Source organism: Astatotilapia calliptera, chromosome 15 (assembly GCF_900246225.1).
Source record: "Astatotilapia calliptera chromosome 15, fAstCal1.2, whole genome shotgun sequence".
NCBI classification, from domain to species: Eukaryota; Metazoa; Chordata; class Actinopteri; order Cichliformes; family Cichlidae; genus Astatotilapia; species Astatotilapia calliptera.
This window is the reverse complement of record NC_039316.1, coordinates 24,559,291-24,576,000: the sequence shown is the minus strand read 5'-3', so window position 1 is coordinate 24,576,000 and position 16,710 is coordinate 24,559,291. Positions and strand designations below refer to the sequence as shown.

The 16,710-nt window shown below is 39.7% G+C and overlaps 1 protein-coding gene across 3 annotated transcripts in view; it reads right to left on the bottom strand.

Moving 5' to 3' along the window:
- The window catches only part of mei4 (meiosis-specific, MEI4 homolog (S. cerevisiae)), an 80,003-nt gene that overhangs the window by 52,719 nt on the left and 10,574 nt on the right, over window positions 1–16,710 (bottom strand). Inside the window, exons 4-5 of one of the 3 annotated variants that reach the window (XM_026142480.1) lie at window positions 2,056–2,187; window positions 1,377–1,807 (exon numbers count right to left, since the gene is read on the bottom strand). The exons of 1 other annotated variant lie outside the window; for it this stretch is intronic. In XM_026142480.1, coding sequence (XP_025998265.1) covers window positions 1,673–1,807; window positions 2,056–2,187 — 267 coding nt within the window. In that variant the 3' untranslated portion in view covers window positions 1,377–1,672. Of the gene's footprint in view, window positions 1–1,376; window positions 1,808–2,055; window positions 2,188–16,710 lie in introns of those variants that run through there. One more of the 3 variants, XM_026142479.1, reaches the window with a different exon arrangement.

Sequence of the window (16,710 nt, the reverse complement as noted above, 5' to 3'; positions counted from 1 at the left end):
CCAGCATTTTGTGTTTTCTCTTCGATTTTGGTTCTGTTCTTCCTTTGTTTAGTGTTTACTCTGTTCTGCCCGTGTGTTCCTGTTTTATTGTGAAGGTCTGCGTCTTATGTGAGTGTTTTCAGTTTGCCTCCCTAGTCTCGTTATGTTAATCACTCCCAGCTGTGTTTCCCACCTGTGTGTAATCTCCCTGTGTTCTCTGAGTGTATTAAGTTGTATTTTCTGTCTTAGTAATTGCTGGTTCGTCTGTGTTGTTTCCCCTCGGTCTCCCTGCGTCTCTCCGTATGTATTTCCCCGGACCTCTGCATCTTCGTTTCTGGTTTGTTTTGTTAGTTTTACCCAGTTTAGGTTTTCCTGTTTCACCTTCACCCATGCCATTGCTGTTTGTATTTTCTTTTGTTAAATAAACACTCACCTGCTCCAGAGCTGCTGCCCTTTGGGTCCTTTTCTACATTCCACACGGCTTGCCCCGGCAATCCGTGACAAGGATGGTGTAGGTTTAAGTTTATTAGATTGATCAGTATTGCTGAACTATGAAACTTTTTTTTTTTTGCATACAGGTATGCAATAGCTTTAGTGTAGTTGTTGTTTTAAACTTGAGTATGAACTTATACAAAATGCAGCAAGATATTTAAAAAAAACAGTTTTGTTGATTAAAAAACACTATATCGGATTCATATTGGTATCGGCAGATATCCAAATTTATGATATCGGTATCGGACATAAAAAAGTGGTATCGTGCCATCTCTAGTTTTTAATAGCATACTTTGTTAGGAGAAGGCATTTAAAGCATATTGAGGACTGCGGGCTGAAATAGTTTTCTTCTGAAGGCTGTGATTGAAGAATTGAAGGTTCAACAGAGGCAGCCATCATCATTTACTGTGAAGCAGAGCATGATTGTGTGTTTCAAATGCTGCTCTCCAGTTTTTTACATAATGGGAGCCACACAGCTCTTCCCCCCGAGAGGCTGAACCACAGAGAGCTGCAGGCAAATATGGGACCGCCGTCTGCAAATACCAATCTCAATCCCATCTCTCTAGCCTTGAAAGAAAAGAGGAACAAAAAGCTTGTGGGGTGGGGAGGGATGGTCTCTGAGACATTTCCATGGACACACTGATGGCTGCCCGTGTGCTTGGAAATGTCACACCGTCATAGCAACAGGTTTAACATCCTGCTTAATTCAAGTTCGCAATTACAGGCCTCGTGCATGCACACAGGATGATAACAGGGCCGCACTTTTACGAAGGACTACCTCTTCAGAGTCTTGCTTACAGATACCCATTACTGCTAGTTTGCTGGAGACAAAGGCTTCACTGCAGCTCAAGGCTGTTTTGCATTGTCAATATCTCCAGTGAACAGTGTGTTCAGCTGTTTGTCCTCTTTAACTTGGCTCTAAAAAAATGCAGCATGGATAAATTTCAAGTGAGCGTGACCGACCCTGCTGAGTGGGAGGGAAGCTCAGCAGGAGCAGTGAAGGGGGAAAATTGTCTGTATCCTTTTTTTTTAAATTTTGATTTTTACACATTTCCATTTCGCAGGACCCCGGAGGCATGACACCTGCCTCTGTCTTTCACAGGAAGCAACGCCGGTCACACGCAGCTCTCACCTGGTCAGAGAAACCCACTGAGAAACTCTTGAATACGGTGGACAGGAAACCTGTAGGAAGCGGTATTGATTACGGTCTTTCAGACGCGACCGTGGCAATGAGTCGATAAGGGCAAACTGTTTGGGCCTGAAGCCTCGTACAAAGGGCGACTTTGAGGAGCAAAAAGGTCAAATAAAAAATAGATGTATGAGAGAGAGAGAGAATCTGTGGGGAAGAACAATAAAAACAAAACAAAAAAAACAGTCAGCACAAGTCACACATTTATGATCTGAACATGGTTTTTTTAAAAAAGAGCTGCAAAGCTGCAGAGACTGGGAAAATAAACCTGCAGTTTATCAGCGGGCAGCGGAGGACGAAAGAAACAAAAGGGATCAGCATTGTCACTGAGCCAAAAATAAAGACACAGGAGAAGAGGTGGAGGAGCAGGTGTGGGGAAGGCAGCGGGCGTTTACCTGGAAGGCTTGCCAGAGCTGATCGGCCAAGGCGCCAATCTCTGAGAGGATGTGACGAACGAGCAAAGATGCTGACATGCGGCTGCTACCCAGCGCGATCACGTACTCCATCAGCTTCTCCGCAGGCTCGAGCTGAGTTTGGAAAAACACCACGATGATGCTTCCTTAGAACTTTAGAACTTAATAACACAGAACATAAAATCTGTAAATACACTGATTCTGTTTCTCAAGATTCTAAACTAATCATAAACAGAGTTTCTGCAGGATTCACCTCCAGCATCAACAGTTCATCATGATATCTAACTTTGTAAAATAAACTAAAACGTGGACATCATTTAGTGATGCATTTAACATGGATCTCTCTACACTCACATTTTACAACAGACACAATAAATAGTTAGTTTATGAAATTAATAAAGCTTTTTCTATTGACACATGAGGAAAAGGTAGAACAATGTTTCCCAGTTCAAAATAAGCTTTCTTAATCTGATACTGGGCCTTTGTGCAGCACCTCATATCAGCCTGTGACCGGAATAAGCTGTTTTTTAACAGAGGGTTTGTCACACAGCAGCGGCACGACCAATGGCAACTCAATAACGACTTGAATTCACCAAACTTTTGTGAAAAAAAACACTGATGTAACAAAACAAAGACAACCAGAATCAGGATCAATCCTGATCAGCAGGTCACGAAAAATGCAATAAGTGAGACCTTTTCTGAATAAACCCAGCAAATAAAGACATAAAAAAGATAAGAATAACATTGTTATGTTTAATGTAAAAAATGGCTCCAGTGAATGGTTCAACCTGAGCCAGAAGAAACCACTTTCACGATCTGTGATTTTTTTTTTAAATTTAACATAATTTTCATTTAACCTTTATTTATACAGGTAATGATATTGAGTCTCATTTAAAAGAGAAACCTCTTTCAGACAAACATACTAAAGTATTGAATATTAATGGCTGTAATTGTACTTAGAGCAGGGCGATATGACCAAAAAATATTTATCACGATATACATTTGAAAATTTGCAATAACGATATAACTGACAATATAATTACACTAGATAGAATACTTTACAACTCCACAACTTTATTAGTGCAAAAAAAGAAAACCATCAATGTATTTTCACTTAAACAGCAGCTGTTTTTTATGTGCATTAAAGTTATATAAAAATTTAACAGTGCAAATGCAAATTCCTCGCTGACAGTTTAACCAAAAGACATATCCTCAGCATAACCATGTATAATATCCACAAAACTTAAAAAGAGGTTATACACACACAATACGGTAATATTATGTTGAAGCACAGTACGTATCACTCTGCGAGGCTCCTGCCAACGATAGCCATAATCCTCCGACAATCCATCAAGCGGTGCGGGTTCGTATCCATCAAGGGGGCACTGTCGATTTTCAGAAAAATCAAAGGATTGATTTTAAGTGTGCCGTATTTTCCAAAAAACACGGTAATAACGACGGCCCGCTAGCATGCTCTACCAAAAATAGTGCTTTGTTGTGTATCTGACGGACGAAAGCTAAACCAGTTCCACACTGAAGTTGCAGCATTTTTACAAACCAATTCTGGTTCATCCGTTTCATTCAACGATCTGCTTTTGCCCTTCTTATTCTCCGTTGCCGCCATGCTTTTTCCGCCATGTGCTTATGAAAACAAAGGCACTGAGCATGCGCGTTTTACCCATATTCTATCACGATATTTCATTTTCTTATCGTTGCCCAACATTATACCGGTATTACCGCGAACGGTATGATATAGCCCAGCCCTAATTGTACTTTAGGTTTATTTTATGTCACATTTATTTACTTATTTAATATTAGTTAGTTGGTTGGTTGGACACAGATTATAGAGCATATCTAACGCACATCTTCCCTTATTGTCTTTTATTTTCTGCATTATTTGACTCAGGAATGATGAATGGATTTATAAGAGATCAGGACCCTACCTATTTCAGATTTTCCTTTTATTTTGTGCGCCACAAAGAAACTTCTCCACACACCAACACATCCTCTGTGCTGCTCCACAGTCTCCAGACGCCTCACATTTAGAACAAACAAACACTGCCCGAAGCTCATTAACAAACTTTTTAAATTATTTCAGCTGCTGATTTAACTCCAGTCGGGAAAAAAAAATCTAATTTCACTGAAAAGCTCTGCTGAGCTGAGAAAGTGCTCCGACACTCGATGACAGAGGAGCAGCCAAATATTTTTAGTCTTGAGAATATTTTAGAGCATGATTTATAGCAGCATGCTCAATATCTGACATGGAAATACTCAAGTGGAGCAAAAGTTGCTTCATTTTGTAAAATAATGCAGTTTTGTCAATGGAAATTCCAAAAATGAATACAAAAGAATAAGTTTTTTACTTCAATGATAAAACACTCAGACTTCGATCCAACCGCAGCAGAGCTTCTTTCCTTGTTTTCCTATAACTGGATGCCCCAGGTGTAGAAGCAGTCGACTCAGAAAAGCTGTTTTTAAATTCCAGATTACGCTCAGAGCGCATCCTTTGCCAAGGCTCCAGTTTTGCAAAGATGGATGAATAAACTGAACATTTTTCTTTTCCTTTTTTAAATCAGCCTTGTCAGTTTTCCATTGGTGGAAATCATAAAAACATCTTTATATGAAAACCCTGTGGTGTATGTGCTCTATGTGTTACATTTCCACTTTTTCATGTTAGTTCCCTTTCTGCCAAATCAAACACGTGGAGCTCCTCGCTGTGGCGACCTCTCGTAAATAAATACCAGCTGAAAATAACTTTTCTAATTATCAATTAAAATCTGTGAGTTTTGTCTGTGAAACCAAAAAGATAAATTAGTGCTTGTGTATCTAATACAGTCACAAAACATGTATTATTATGCATTATTCTGTTAAAGAAGCTGGGGTTCACCTACCTTTACTTGCATGTGTGCGGTTATTTTGATCGGTTGTGGTTTTCAACGAACGTGCATATTAGAGGAAAATGTCTTTTGTACTGTACTACTGTAGCACTAATTTAATTTTGCAGATTCATCTCATTAACATAAGTTAATAGGTTTTTACAGATTAAGTTACCCGGGAGTGTATAAAGTAATTAACACCGACTCCAATAATTCCATGTATACAGTTCTGCATAATGTGCACTTCCAGTCTGGGAATTTAAATATACTTTGACACATTTCCAGTAAGATTATTTTTGTTTCATTATTTCAGCTTTTACTTAATGATCTTTCACCTGTGGACTGGAAAAAAAATTATGCTGGTAGATCGATTCTGTGGAAAACAGGTGCCTTATATGTGATAATTAAATATTGATTTGGTGAAGATTATGTGATTTTTGTGGTTAAATACTGTGGTGGTTGGAAAGCTCGCCAAAGCAGGCTGAATGTGCGACTGAATCCATTGTGAGAAATCTGTTTTGTGAGGTTAGCTCCTGTCTGAAAGTTCTTCAGAACCTTCGACGATTGTCGTCTCCTTCGCTTTCTGCAGCATGAATATTAGAACAGACTTCAGTCACAGTCTTAAATCCTTCTGAGAATTCGCAACTCTCAAACACACGAGAATCCTGAAGGCAACAATCACTCGACACTGATTGAGGCTGACACTACGAACTTAAATGACCTCCCAACCAAACAGAAGCTGCCCGATTAAAGGTTCACAACAGAAACCAATCAAACAAACTCAGATTAATATTCTCAGGTTGGGTAAAACTATGGGCTCAAAATGTGGTCATAAATATTTTGTACTTGTAAATCAGTTTCCTTGTAAATCAGTTTCGTATGTGTAAAAAGAATTTGTGTGTGTGTAACAAAGATTTGTGTGTGTAAAAAATAATTTGCGCGTGCGTAAAAAAGATTTGTGTGTGGACTTAGCCAAAAAAAACCCTGAACGTTACAAGTACGAATTTTGACACTATTTTTCTTCCTTTTATCTGATTGGTCAATGTCATGTCAATCACAAATGTAACAATCCAATCAGAGAACAGATGGGTTTGGCTGTCGGAGGGGCGCTTTTTTTGAACTGCAGGTCCTTGAAGGGTAATACAGTTTGAAGCTGGAGGATCTCTATATAAATATCCGATAGCAGCTAGGTCCCCTAACTGTTGAAAGGATAAAGTTGTGGTATATCAGTGGTTAGAAATATTATTATTACTTTAGGATTAGTTTAACACAAAGTTAGGGCTGACCCGGGACCACTGCTGTGAGTCACAGTGCGCAGCATAAAAGTCCTTTCACATCGGACGCAGGATGTGCTGCTAATGCTAACTGCTAACTAAAAGCAAAGGATCCAGAATTTGTTGCGCTGGCTGCTGGGCTCTGTGGGTTTTTGCAGCAGCTCTACCTGTACTAGATGCACCTGCTCCTTGTCGTTTCTATCTCTGACTTTATGTCCTCTACAAGAGTTTCTGGTTTTTTTGCTAGTTCTTCAAATGTTAAATAAAAACATCTATGCTAATTCATAACGAAGAAAGCTTTGTAATGAAGACTGTCATTTCCAAAACACTGCCCGCCCCCACCCCGCGGTCCGCAGCGCTGTTGAAAAGGCTGTGGAAGTCCCTATATTAAACACGTAAACCTGTGACACAAAAATCACCAAACTCGGACAACCACAGACTGTTTTCCTTCGTGGTGATTAAGGAAAACGCTGGGTTGGCATGTAAAAGGGCATTTATTCCCTTCAAAGACCTGCAGTTCAAAAAAGCGACAGCCAAACTCATCTGTTCTCTGGTTGGATTGTTACATTTGTGATTGACATGACATTGACCAATCAGATGAAAGGAAGAAAAATGGGGTCAAAATTCGTACTTGTAACTTGCAGGGTTTTTTTGGCTAAGTCCACACACAAATCTTTTTTATGCACGCACAAATCTTTTTTACACATACAAATCGTGATTTACAAGTACAAAACCGATTTACAAGTACAAAATATTTATGACCACATTTTGAGCCCATATGAAACCAGCAGATCACCAAGTCCTCACTCGGTGACACACCTCCAACACCATCTTTAAAAAAGGGGTCTTTACTTTAACCAGGCAGCTAGGTGATGTTGCACCCATCAAACATACAAAAACAGTGCATTTGTTTAGGACTATTTTCAGTGGCGTGTTTGGTGCTTTCTTGAGTATTTGTGGCAGCAGGACTCTTCAGGGTAGCAGTGCAGCTCACTGACGTGTTTTTAATAGTTTTAATGGAGCACACAAGAGGTTTTTTGACTAGAATATTAAAAGTATACTGATCCCAAAACACACTGTCAGCCATTTTACAGCCGACACATCCAAACTGTCCTCTGATGTAGTTCCGCCTGGCAGCTCCAAAAACAGCAACCAGGGGGTGAAATACCCAACTCTCAGACTTCATTAAAACTTCAATTTTGAGCAGGGACCACGTCCAGTTAACCTACGACTGACCGGGCAGTTTGAAGCCCAGCAGAGAGGTGTAAATCTTTATTTATTTATATGAAAGAGACAAAAAGCCAGCCTGCATCTCCTTTCTGCTGCTGGAAAAATTTTTGCCTTTCAACCAGTATGACACACTCTTTGTAAAGGTTTGTTATTCTCCTTCTGTTCAGCTGTGAGACAGACTGAGGATTACTCACAGTCTTTGGTTTGATCGTTGGAAGTTTTTTTTTCCCCCCTTAAATTTACTGCAACATCTTCTTATTTCATGTCTTTCATGCGTTACCTGCACATCCTTTAAAAATGCATTTATTTTGTATGCCTTTGGAAAAATGATGTTACAGAGTACAAACCTGTGCAAGAGGCCTATTTTTTTAAGCCTAGCTTCCTGATTTGTCTGCATATGTGAAGGCACTGTAAGAGTGAAAGGCAGCACCGTCAGAAAAATTAATGGTGTGATATGAAGGCGAGTTTAAACACTGGCTGGATCCAGGGTACGAGAAGGTAATAAAAGTTCGTCCAGCAGACAAAAGGATGACATGGGTAAGATGAGGCAGCGGTGGAGTTATAAGAAGTCAGACAGACACCAAACTGTTCACCCTCTGAAAGGTTACTGCATGAAATATGTCTGCAGTTCAGCACAGAGGGAGAGTGACATTTGAACGAAGCCGCTCGGGGATCCGGAGCTGGCAATTTCACCCTGTGAGCTCTTCATCTTGTCCAATCTCATTCGTCTTGGCACACAACAGCTCGTCCAGGTGTGTCTGAGAAATGCAGGCAGAAATAAGAGCTCACCGTGAGGACCTGAGCAGCTCTGAAGGCAGGACCTACCACCGAATAAACTGCAGCTGTAAACTGAGGCTGTAAGCAGTTTGCTGAAACTTGCAGAGGACTCTTACTCATCTGTTTTCACTGTTTGAATACACAGCCAGGGTTTCAGAAAAAGGCCAAACAATGATGGTATAAAACTGTCTAAAGCTGTCACATGGGTCTCCGTTTTCAAATTTAGTAACACCAAACAGTGAAATCTCTTGTTATTCCTTTCTGCACGACTACAAAATGACTGAGTGGCTCAACAAAATGCTGAAATGCATCTAATGAAGACTGTAGCTGATAGAAGTGATCAAGTTAATGAGCACAAAGGGGTTAAGTGCTAAAACACAGGCATGCACAACCTGTAGCAACTTATCCAAGAAGTCTGGAGCATGTGAATGAATACGAGGTAGGTTTGTCAGAAGATCCCAACTTTTAGAAGAATGTTAAAATTATAAACGCCCTGTCTCACAGTGATGTTGAAAACCCTTTCCAAAGTCGAAGTCTTGAATAATCAGGCCCCATCATACCTTGAAGACCTCATAGTAACCGAGCAGAGCTGTTTGCTCTCAGACTGCAGGCTTACTTGTTGTTCCTCAAGTATTTAAAAGTAGAATGGGAGGCAGAACATTTCAGGCCTCTCTTCTTTGGAGCCAGCTCCCCGTTGGGATATAGGAGACAGACATAAATAAAACTGGACCTTTCGAGTGTTATTGAAGGGTGAACTGGGGTATCTAATCTATTTAAAAACTAGTTGCATAAACAGCAGCAACAACAAAAATAATCTGTGTAAAAACATGAAGCAAATGACCTGAATATGAGCAGATCTGTAAGGTGACACTTCATAACTGCCAGTTTAGCACTTATTATCTGTAACTAAACTTTAGTTAATAGTTTTTATTAAAACTGACATTACTGACATTCAGCATTGAGCTGTAGCGACGATCTTTGCTGTGATTCTGACAACGCTGACTGTCACTACACAACAGATAATTTAGCTGCTTCCTTAGAAGAGTGCCATCTAAAATGTCCTCAGAAGTCAGTGTGCCATATGATTGCATTAGCAATAAATTTAATAACGCTCTATATTAACAGTTACACACTATATAGAACCACTTTATAGAATTATATTTGTGCGCAGATGTTGGCAGCTATCAGCGAATAGTTATCAACTATTTTGAAACAAAAAAAAGACTTTTTATCCATAACAGCAAATGAACTGTACAACAGAAAATACAAATGCTATTTATGGCCTCCTCACAACAATGATAAGAAAAGTAAACTGGGCCAATATGGCATGTTTGTTAATACAGAGACACACATGTCAATGTGATCTCTGGTCTCCCACTCAGAGACACAGGTCTCCGAGTGTCCAGCGTTCAGACCTGAAGACACTCTTCATGTGAGAGAAAATCTGCTCACACAGATATGTAGAGCCAAATACTGTCAATAAGGCCTCTGCAATGTTCTGAAGACAGTTAAACTTGTCAGGTAGTGATGTCCAGCAGGTGAAAAGCTCCATGAACACGCACAGCTGTGGATTCCAGCGTTCGTAGTTCTGCAAACTTTGACCCCCACAGAGTCGAGCTTTTCAGTTCAATCAGCTGCATTTCGATGTCCTCTGTGTCCAGCCAGTTAATGCAACACAAATCCAGCTGCTCATTAAAGCTTTCTGGTTTGATCAGAAAAGAAAACATTGGTCCATACACAAGAAAGTCCCAAAAACCCATTGTGAATTCTGACTCGAGTATCCGGATGTATCCGTGTATTTAGGTGGTGCTGATGCTCCTGAAGCTTTTGAAGTGTCTGAATATGGAACGTTCAACATTGCTTGAAAAAACTGCCAGCAAGCAACGTCCCTCTCGTTGCAGGTAGGCTAAGTTATTTTTAGCCAATTACAAGTTTAATCTGGTAGTTGGGGTTGTTAGCTAAGATACCGTCATTAAGAAGTGGCACAACTAATGTGTCTATGCGAGTTAATTTGCGATGTGCACCACTGGCCAGGTCATTTATTTTCTAATGCACCATCTCAGATTAATTCACTGTGTGTCATGCCCGGGGCTGGACTGGGAAAAAAAATTGGCCCGGCACTTTGACTAGAGACGGACCTACCAGGTATTATAGGAAAGGCCATAAAGCGTTTCAATGAAAACAAATGCTGTTGTGACAGTGATGTACACTGTCTTGTTGGTATATGTATACATTTTACATCAGATAAAAACTTGTTGTAAGATTCAGATAATTATTTATTAAAAGCTAGACATTTTAAACCTTTAAAACCGGTCGGAGCGGGCACGCTCCATTTTCTGTAACTATTTTTTAAATCCCTGTAGAACCAGAACCACGTAAGCTAGCACAATAATTTGTACTTACATCTTATTCCATCAACTTGTCCTAAGTCACGGTTTCCTTCTACATATAGCTTTGCAAAAACAGCATAAAAAGCGCTTGAAGCAACAAAACCATAATATTCCAGAAACACGCTTTGCCGATCCGATCACCTGTTTATAACACTTCCTATGTTGGAATAGACGTCAGCGCGAACTGTCGCGTGTCCACCATTACCTGGCCAAAACTGGAACTGACGTCATTTTCGTGGAAAATGTAGTTTTGTACCTTCGGGGCCTTATAAGCCTGTACTGGTGTTTTTAAAAGTCATGTTTGACTTCATACTTTTCTGAATAGTTTCTGGGATGCTTAGAACTCAAATTGCACTATTTATTTTCATTTTTCCAGCAGTATATAAAAATTTGTGTATCTCAAAACTAAAACTATGAAGACACTCAAAATAAATTTCCTGTTGTTAGAAACTATTTTGTGCAACCTTAATGTATTTACAGTTTTGAGGAACAAAACTTAAATTTCTCTAACTAGAAATATATGTAAAAAACAAAAAAACAACAACTATTTTTTGTAGTTTATTGCACTTTTTTGCAATTTATGTAGTTATTATAGAGTTAATGCATACATATTATCAAAATCTGGGCTATAAAGATAACTCTGGCAGACTTGGTTCTATGGTAGGTCTTAAAGGGTTAAATGAGAATAAGAAAGAAAAGTATTTCTTTGTGCCCCCCATTCCCTGTTAATGCTCTACCTGCCCCCCTGGCAAAACTTTGCTAGACCCACCCCTGCACAGTTACCAGCTGTCAGCTACTTAGAAAAGGATCCTGGTGTTATTTGTCTCTCAGAAACAGTTCATAACTTCCCTTCAACTCATTCATTTCACCTAAAAGGTAAACCTGTTTGTCCTTTACCTGTTCAGCTCACCACATATCCAAACCGATATCATGACCAGCAGCTTTACAGCTGTGGCTCCAGCAAACATCGGCTGATACTAGAAATTAATATTAAATAAATTCTAACAACAGCTGATCAAGCTTAAACGTGCTGCTGTTATTTAAAGCGACATCTGCTGGTTTCCTCTTTCTGGCGCAAAGTGGGCGATAAATAAACAAGAGAGAAAAGGCGATCAGCTGATCATTGATCAGTTTCATGATTAAAAAACTCCTGCTTTGTGTCTTTTTTAATTCTAGCTGAAGTACGGGACAAACTGTGTTCCTTCTCAGCTCAGTACGAAACGCGTAATATTTTCTCTGAATACGGGAAGATTCCGGTTTTTACAGGACGGTTGGCAACTCTATTAACTAACCTTATGAATAAAATAAAGTTCACTATCAGTAACATCATAGCAACCGAACAGCTGTATAGAAACTCCGTCATGCTAGCTAGTACACAGTAAGAGTTATTGTAACTGACTGTAAAAAGTCAGCACAACGAAAATAAACTAAACTTGGTTTAAATCTGACCCAGATAGACTGCAGGTCATAACTTCTTACCTGAAGTTCAGTTCTCTCCTCCTTCTGCCTCCCCTTTCCGTCATCCACCTGCTGGCCTCTGTGGAAGCTCCGCCATAGCCACCACCAAACAACTGAGTTATTTTTACACATCGACCAGCATCCGGCCAGTCCACCACCTTTCATTGTTTATACCGTTACAAAACAAACAAACAAAAAACAATCGGCCCATAAAAAGGAAAAATCACCATCACAATGCCCGGTGGGCCGATGGCCAGTCCAGCTGTGGCACGCGTGCCCTGGGTTGCCGACCCCTGCACTACTCTATATTTCTAGGAATACAAAGTTTTAAAAAAGCAGTGATTAAAGTCACTTTATGGTGTTTTTAACTTTTTAAAACCTATTTCTTATGAGTCACTCGATTCAACATTTCAAGTCATAATAAGAAAAACAAAAGATTAAAGAATAAATCACTCCATCCTGGATGATCAGTTGTTTTATAGCTGTCCCCCAACAAAGAAAAACTGCGAGAGGACTCGTGTTAAACTGCACCTGAACCTCGCCTTCCATCTCCAAAACCTAATTTCCAGGACCTCTGATTCATGTATACAGACCACCTCTTGTTTTGTGGGGAAAAAAAGTCATCACATAAAGAAGAGTTAGAGCGTCGATTTTGATAAGACTTGTGCTGGATGGTGTGCGGTGGGCCTGTGCTAGACAGACCCAACAGATGGCATGAGTGAATATGTCCACACAGCAAGATGAGATAAACAAGTTAAATATTACAACATGCAACTGTCAGCCACAGCACCAAACACACTGACAGGTGAGGAGAATAACACTGATTATCTTGTTACAGTGGCACTGCCAACGGGTGGGATACATGAGGGCAACGGGGGAACAGTCAGTTCTTGGTGTTGATTCACTGATGGAAAGAAAATGGATCTGAGACTTTAGAAAGTCACAGATTGTGATGGTTGAATGACTGAGACAGAGCATCTCGACAACAGCAAGGACCAGTGATGAAATACCCACCAAAAGTGGTCCAAAGATAATCAGTGAGCCAGCAACACAGTCAGCCCGATGCTCACTGATGTGTGGAAGGAGTGAACTCTGGACCGAAGCATATTCAAGTGCACATTTGTTTTATTTGATGCCATTCACACACAAATTGGAGAAAGGGTTTAGGATATGGAACCTCGTCTTTCTCAGGGCCTTGAATGTATTGTAACAGCACATTTCAAACAAGTTTGGGCAATTCTTTTACATTTCTTCATCAAATAAACATGCAAAGAGTCAAGACTGTGGCTCTCTGTGCAAGTGAAACAGGCATGAGAGCCAAATAACTTAATCTGAAATATAAAAAAAATTCTTGATGTCTCTACAGGAGAGAACAGTAGTGGTGGCTGATCACAGGATCCTCTCAACCTATCAAGATAGCAAAGTCTACCACAGAGAGAAGACTGAAAATATGGAGGTTTCAGGTAAGTTGGATGGGTTTCTCCCAGAAGGTCGTCATGTTAGCTTCGTGTCAATCAGTTCTGTTTGACGCTAGACTGCTAACAGCCAGACGGACAGACAAACATAGTTTGAGAGATATAATTTTAAAATTTTGTGTGATGGCAGATACCAATAACCATTTGAGCTGATTTAATTTTAGTGAAAATCAGGTCAAGGTCACAACAAATGTCAAAATCAGTAAAAACATCTTCAAGCTTCCCAACAACACACCTGATCTTTGGGGACATAAGTACCTAGGTTTGCTAAGCTAACCTTCACCTTCATTATTAGCGCCCAAAGTTCACCTCGGGGAAAAAAATGTCTAGAAACCACATAGAGTAATACATCATATGAACAGGCACGAAGACAGCTGTCCAACACGCTTTTTATTTTTTCAATTCAGCATGACAGTGACACAATAACAGGCTAACGTCATCATAAAAACAAAGTGCTAATACAAGTTAGTGTAAGTGTTAGTACAGCCCTTACCCTAAAGGGGAAGGGCTGTACTAATTCTCTGAATGCTTTTGTTCTTAAAGTGCTGGACTGTTTGATTGGATCCCTTTAAAAACGAAATTTCATGTATAAAATTTCACTTTAAAATTTTAGATAAGTCCCTACAGAGTAATGGTTCAATAATTCATTCATTACTTTTGTATGCTGATGTATATTAGAATAATAAAATACCAAGGCCCGCCTTAACTCACACCAAACCTTTCAGGAACAATGAATTAGACCAAAAATGACCCAAAATAATCAGCAAAGTCGATCCAGAAATCTTTGAAGGTTGAGGTACGACTATGTTGCTCATTAATCTGATTTTATCAGCATTTCGACCCACAAACAAACGAAGACTAAAAACAGCTACAATAAATCCTGACAAACCATCACAAATGACTGAAGGGTCAGACTGAGCCGCATGCAAAAGACTCTCCACAGCGTATTACAAATTAGCATTTTAACAATGATTATGACAATTTGCCCAGCTACATGTTAGTCCTCGATAAGAGGAAATTGGGTATAAAAATGTCTGTAAGCGCTTGAGTTTTTAAACCTAAAATTAAAGCTGAGACTGTGAATCACACCTAGGTTTTTTAATTTCAGATAAATTATGGTGGGGAAGCAGATCCAAAATTATTCGCTTTATATAACCTATAATTTCCGCACATTTGGTTTATGTATTTGCAAAACGAAGAAGAACTCCGGGCAAGACAAGGAATACTTTGAGTTTAAAATCCTGAAAGATATAACATTTAAGTCCTCTCTTTTTTAAAGCAATTGCATGAGGTAATCACAAGCAGATTAATCATTTATTTAAAAGTAAGTTTTATTATTTTGTGTTCAATTGTGTTTGCAATTAAACGAAAGTTCCTGACAGAAACAGAGCGACTGCTTGTGTATAAAACATCTCACGATAAACTGGATCAAGACTGATGTTGTTTATTAAATGATTTCAACAGTTTTAATAGGCAGGGAGGTCGTAATAATGCACGATAGTGTTCTCCCTCATCTCTGTCAGTTAAAGGGAGACACTGAAATCTACTCAAAGCTCCACGAACTTTGCCAGACAATCTCGTCTGCTCACAGATATGAAATTGTTCTTGAACAGCGTGTTTAATAGATTAGTCTGGTGTCAGAAAGCTTTACAGTCGTGTCCCAGCTGCCGTTTTTTCCTCCTCGATCATGTCAGGAGCCGTTTCCAGTATTATAATTACCCCTGCCCTTCATCTCTGACCTCCTCTGCCATATACGAACTGTCTGTGACAATCAGTTTGACTGGCAGAGCGATGGCGTGTTCGTCAGAAACAGAAAGAGTTCATTAAACGGCTATCCTCAAAGTCCTTTCCAACGTCCTGACCCAAGAAGTTACAGAGAATGCAAATTTTTAATGGAAGCTGAGAGAAGGCTATCAGCTGCACAATGAAAATGCTTAGTGTGCTGGAGACCCCAGAGCCCCGCGTTTAAAGATAAAGCAGTGAATGACCACATTTTGCTTCAGATATAAGCGCTCTTAATTATTTAATAAGACGGTTCATAAGGTGCTCCTCTGCAAACTACTTAATAACAAATACGTAGAATAAGTGGGACCTCTGAGTATTTAAAAACCTAAAAATAAGTGAATGTTTGGATGGCATAAAACATGTGACACAGCAGGGTTCAGTATGTTTTCCATTTTAACAAGTGAAAACGCTTCACATGCTCAACAATGAAGGCCGTTACACCTGGTTTCTGTAGCCAGGTCCACACTCCTCCTACCAGGAAAATCAAGCTAAAGGGGTTTTTGTATGCTTGCATTTGATATGACAGAGCAGCTGTGTTTATCAGTGATGAGCTAATGATGAGCCGTATTCCAGTCCGGTCGTGTTACAGGTTAATCAGGAGTGACAGGAAACATGTAAACAGACAGCATCTGCCTCTCCAACTGCCAACCACGAGGTCGAAGAGCTCAGACTTCATGAAAACGTCGTGCTGAAAAGTTTCATTACCCTATTTTCTGTTAACACCGACAGACTGCGAACTCTTAACTTGGAGAATGCAACATTTCATTCATCAGACCAAAGCAAACACTGGAAACAAGAGGAGAGCAGAAAACTACAAAACCTGTGCCATCCCCAGTCAAAACAAAGGATGTGCATGATTTTTAAATATTCAAACAGTTATAATAACATATACCTTATATATCAGTCATGGATGGGCCTCCCAGAGCCTGGACCTCAGCATTTCTGAAGCAGTATGAGATCATCCTGACAGAGAACAGAACAAAACGTAGAAGCATCCAAAGAAGAGTTTTGATTGGAGAACGATTCCTGAAGATCCTCACAGAGCTGACAGAGAGCTGCTCAGAGCTTTACAAAATCTTTAAACCCATTTCCCATTTTCCCAGATAAATTTAAAGGGATGGCTCTAAACTTTTGCACAGCACTAGTTATTCCAGAAATCATCATCTGCTGCTGCTTTTTAATGCTTTAATGAGTTAAACACTCTGTAAAATGTTTTTACAGTATTACTGTTAGCAGTGCGCATTATCTGGGATGTTTCAGTGCCAACAGCTCTGAATTGACATGCAAAGGCTTCGTCCCAAAGCTGCTGTTTTGTTCTATAGTTCATCCACCACACCAGAGCGCATCGATAACAGAAGAGGTAGAAAAACCA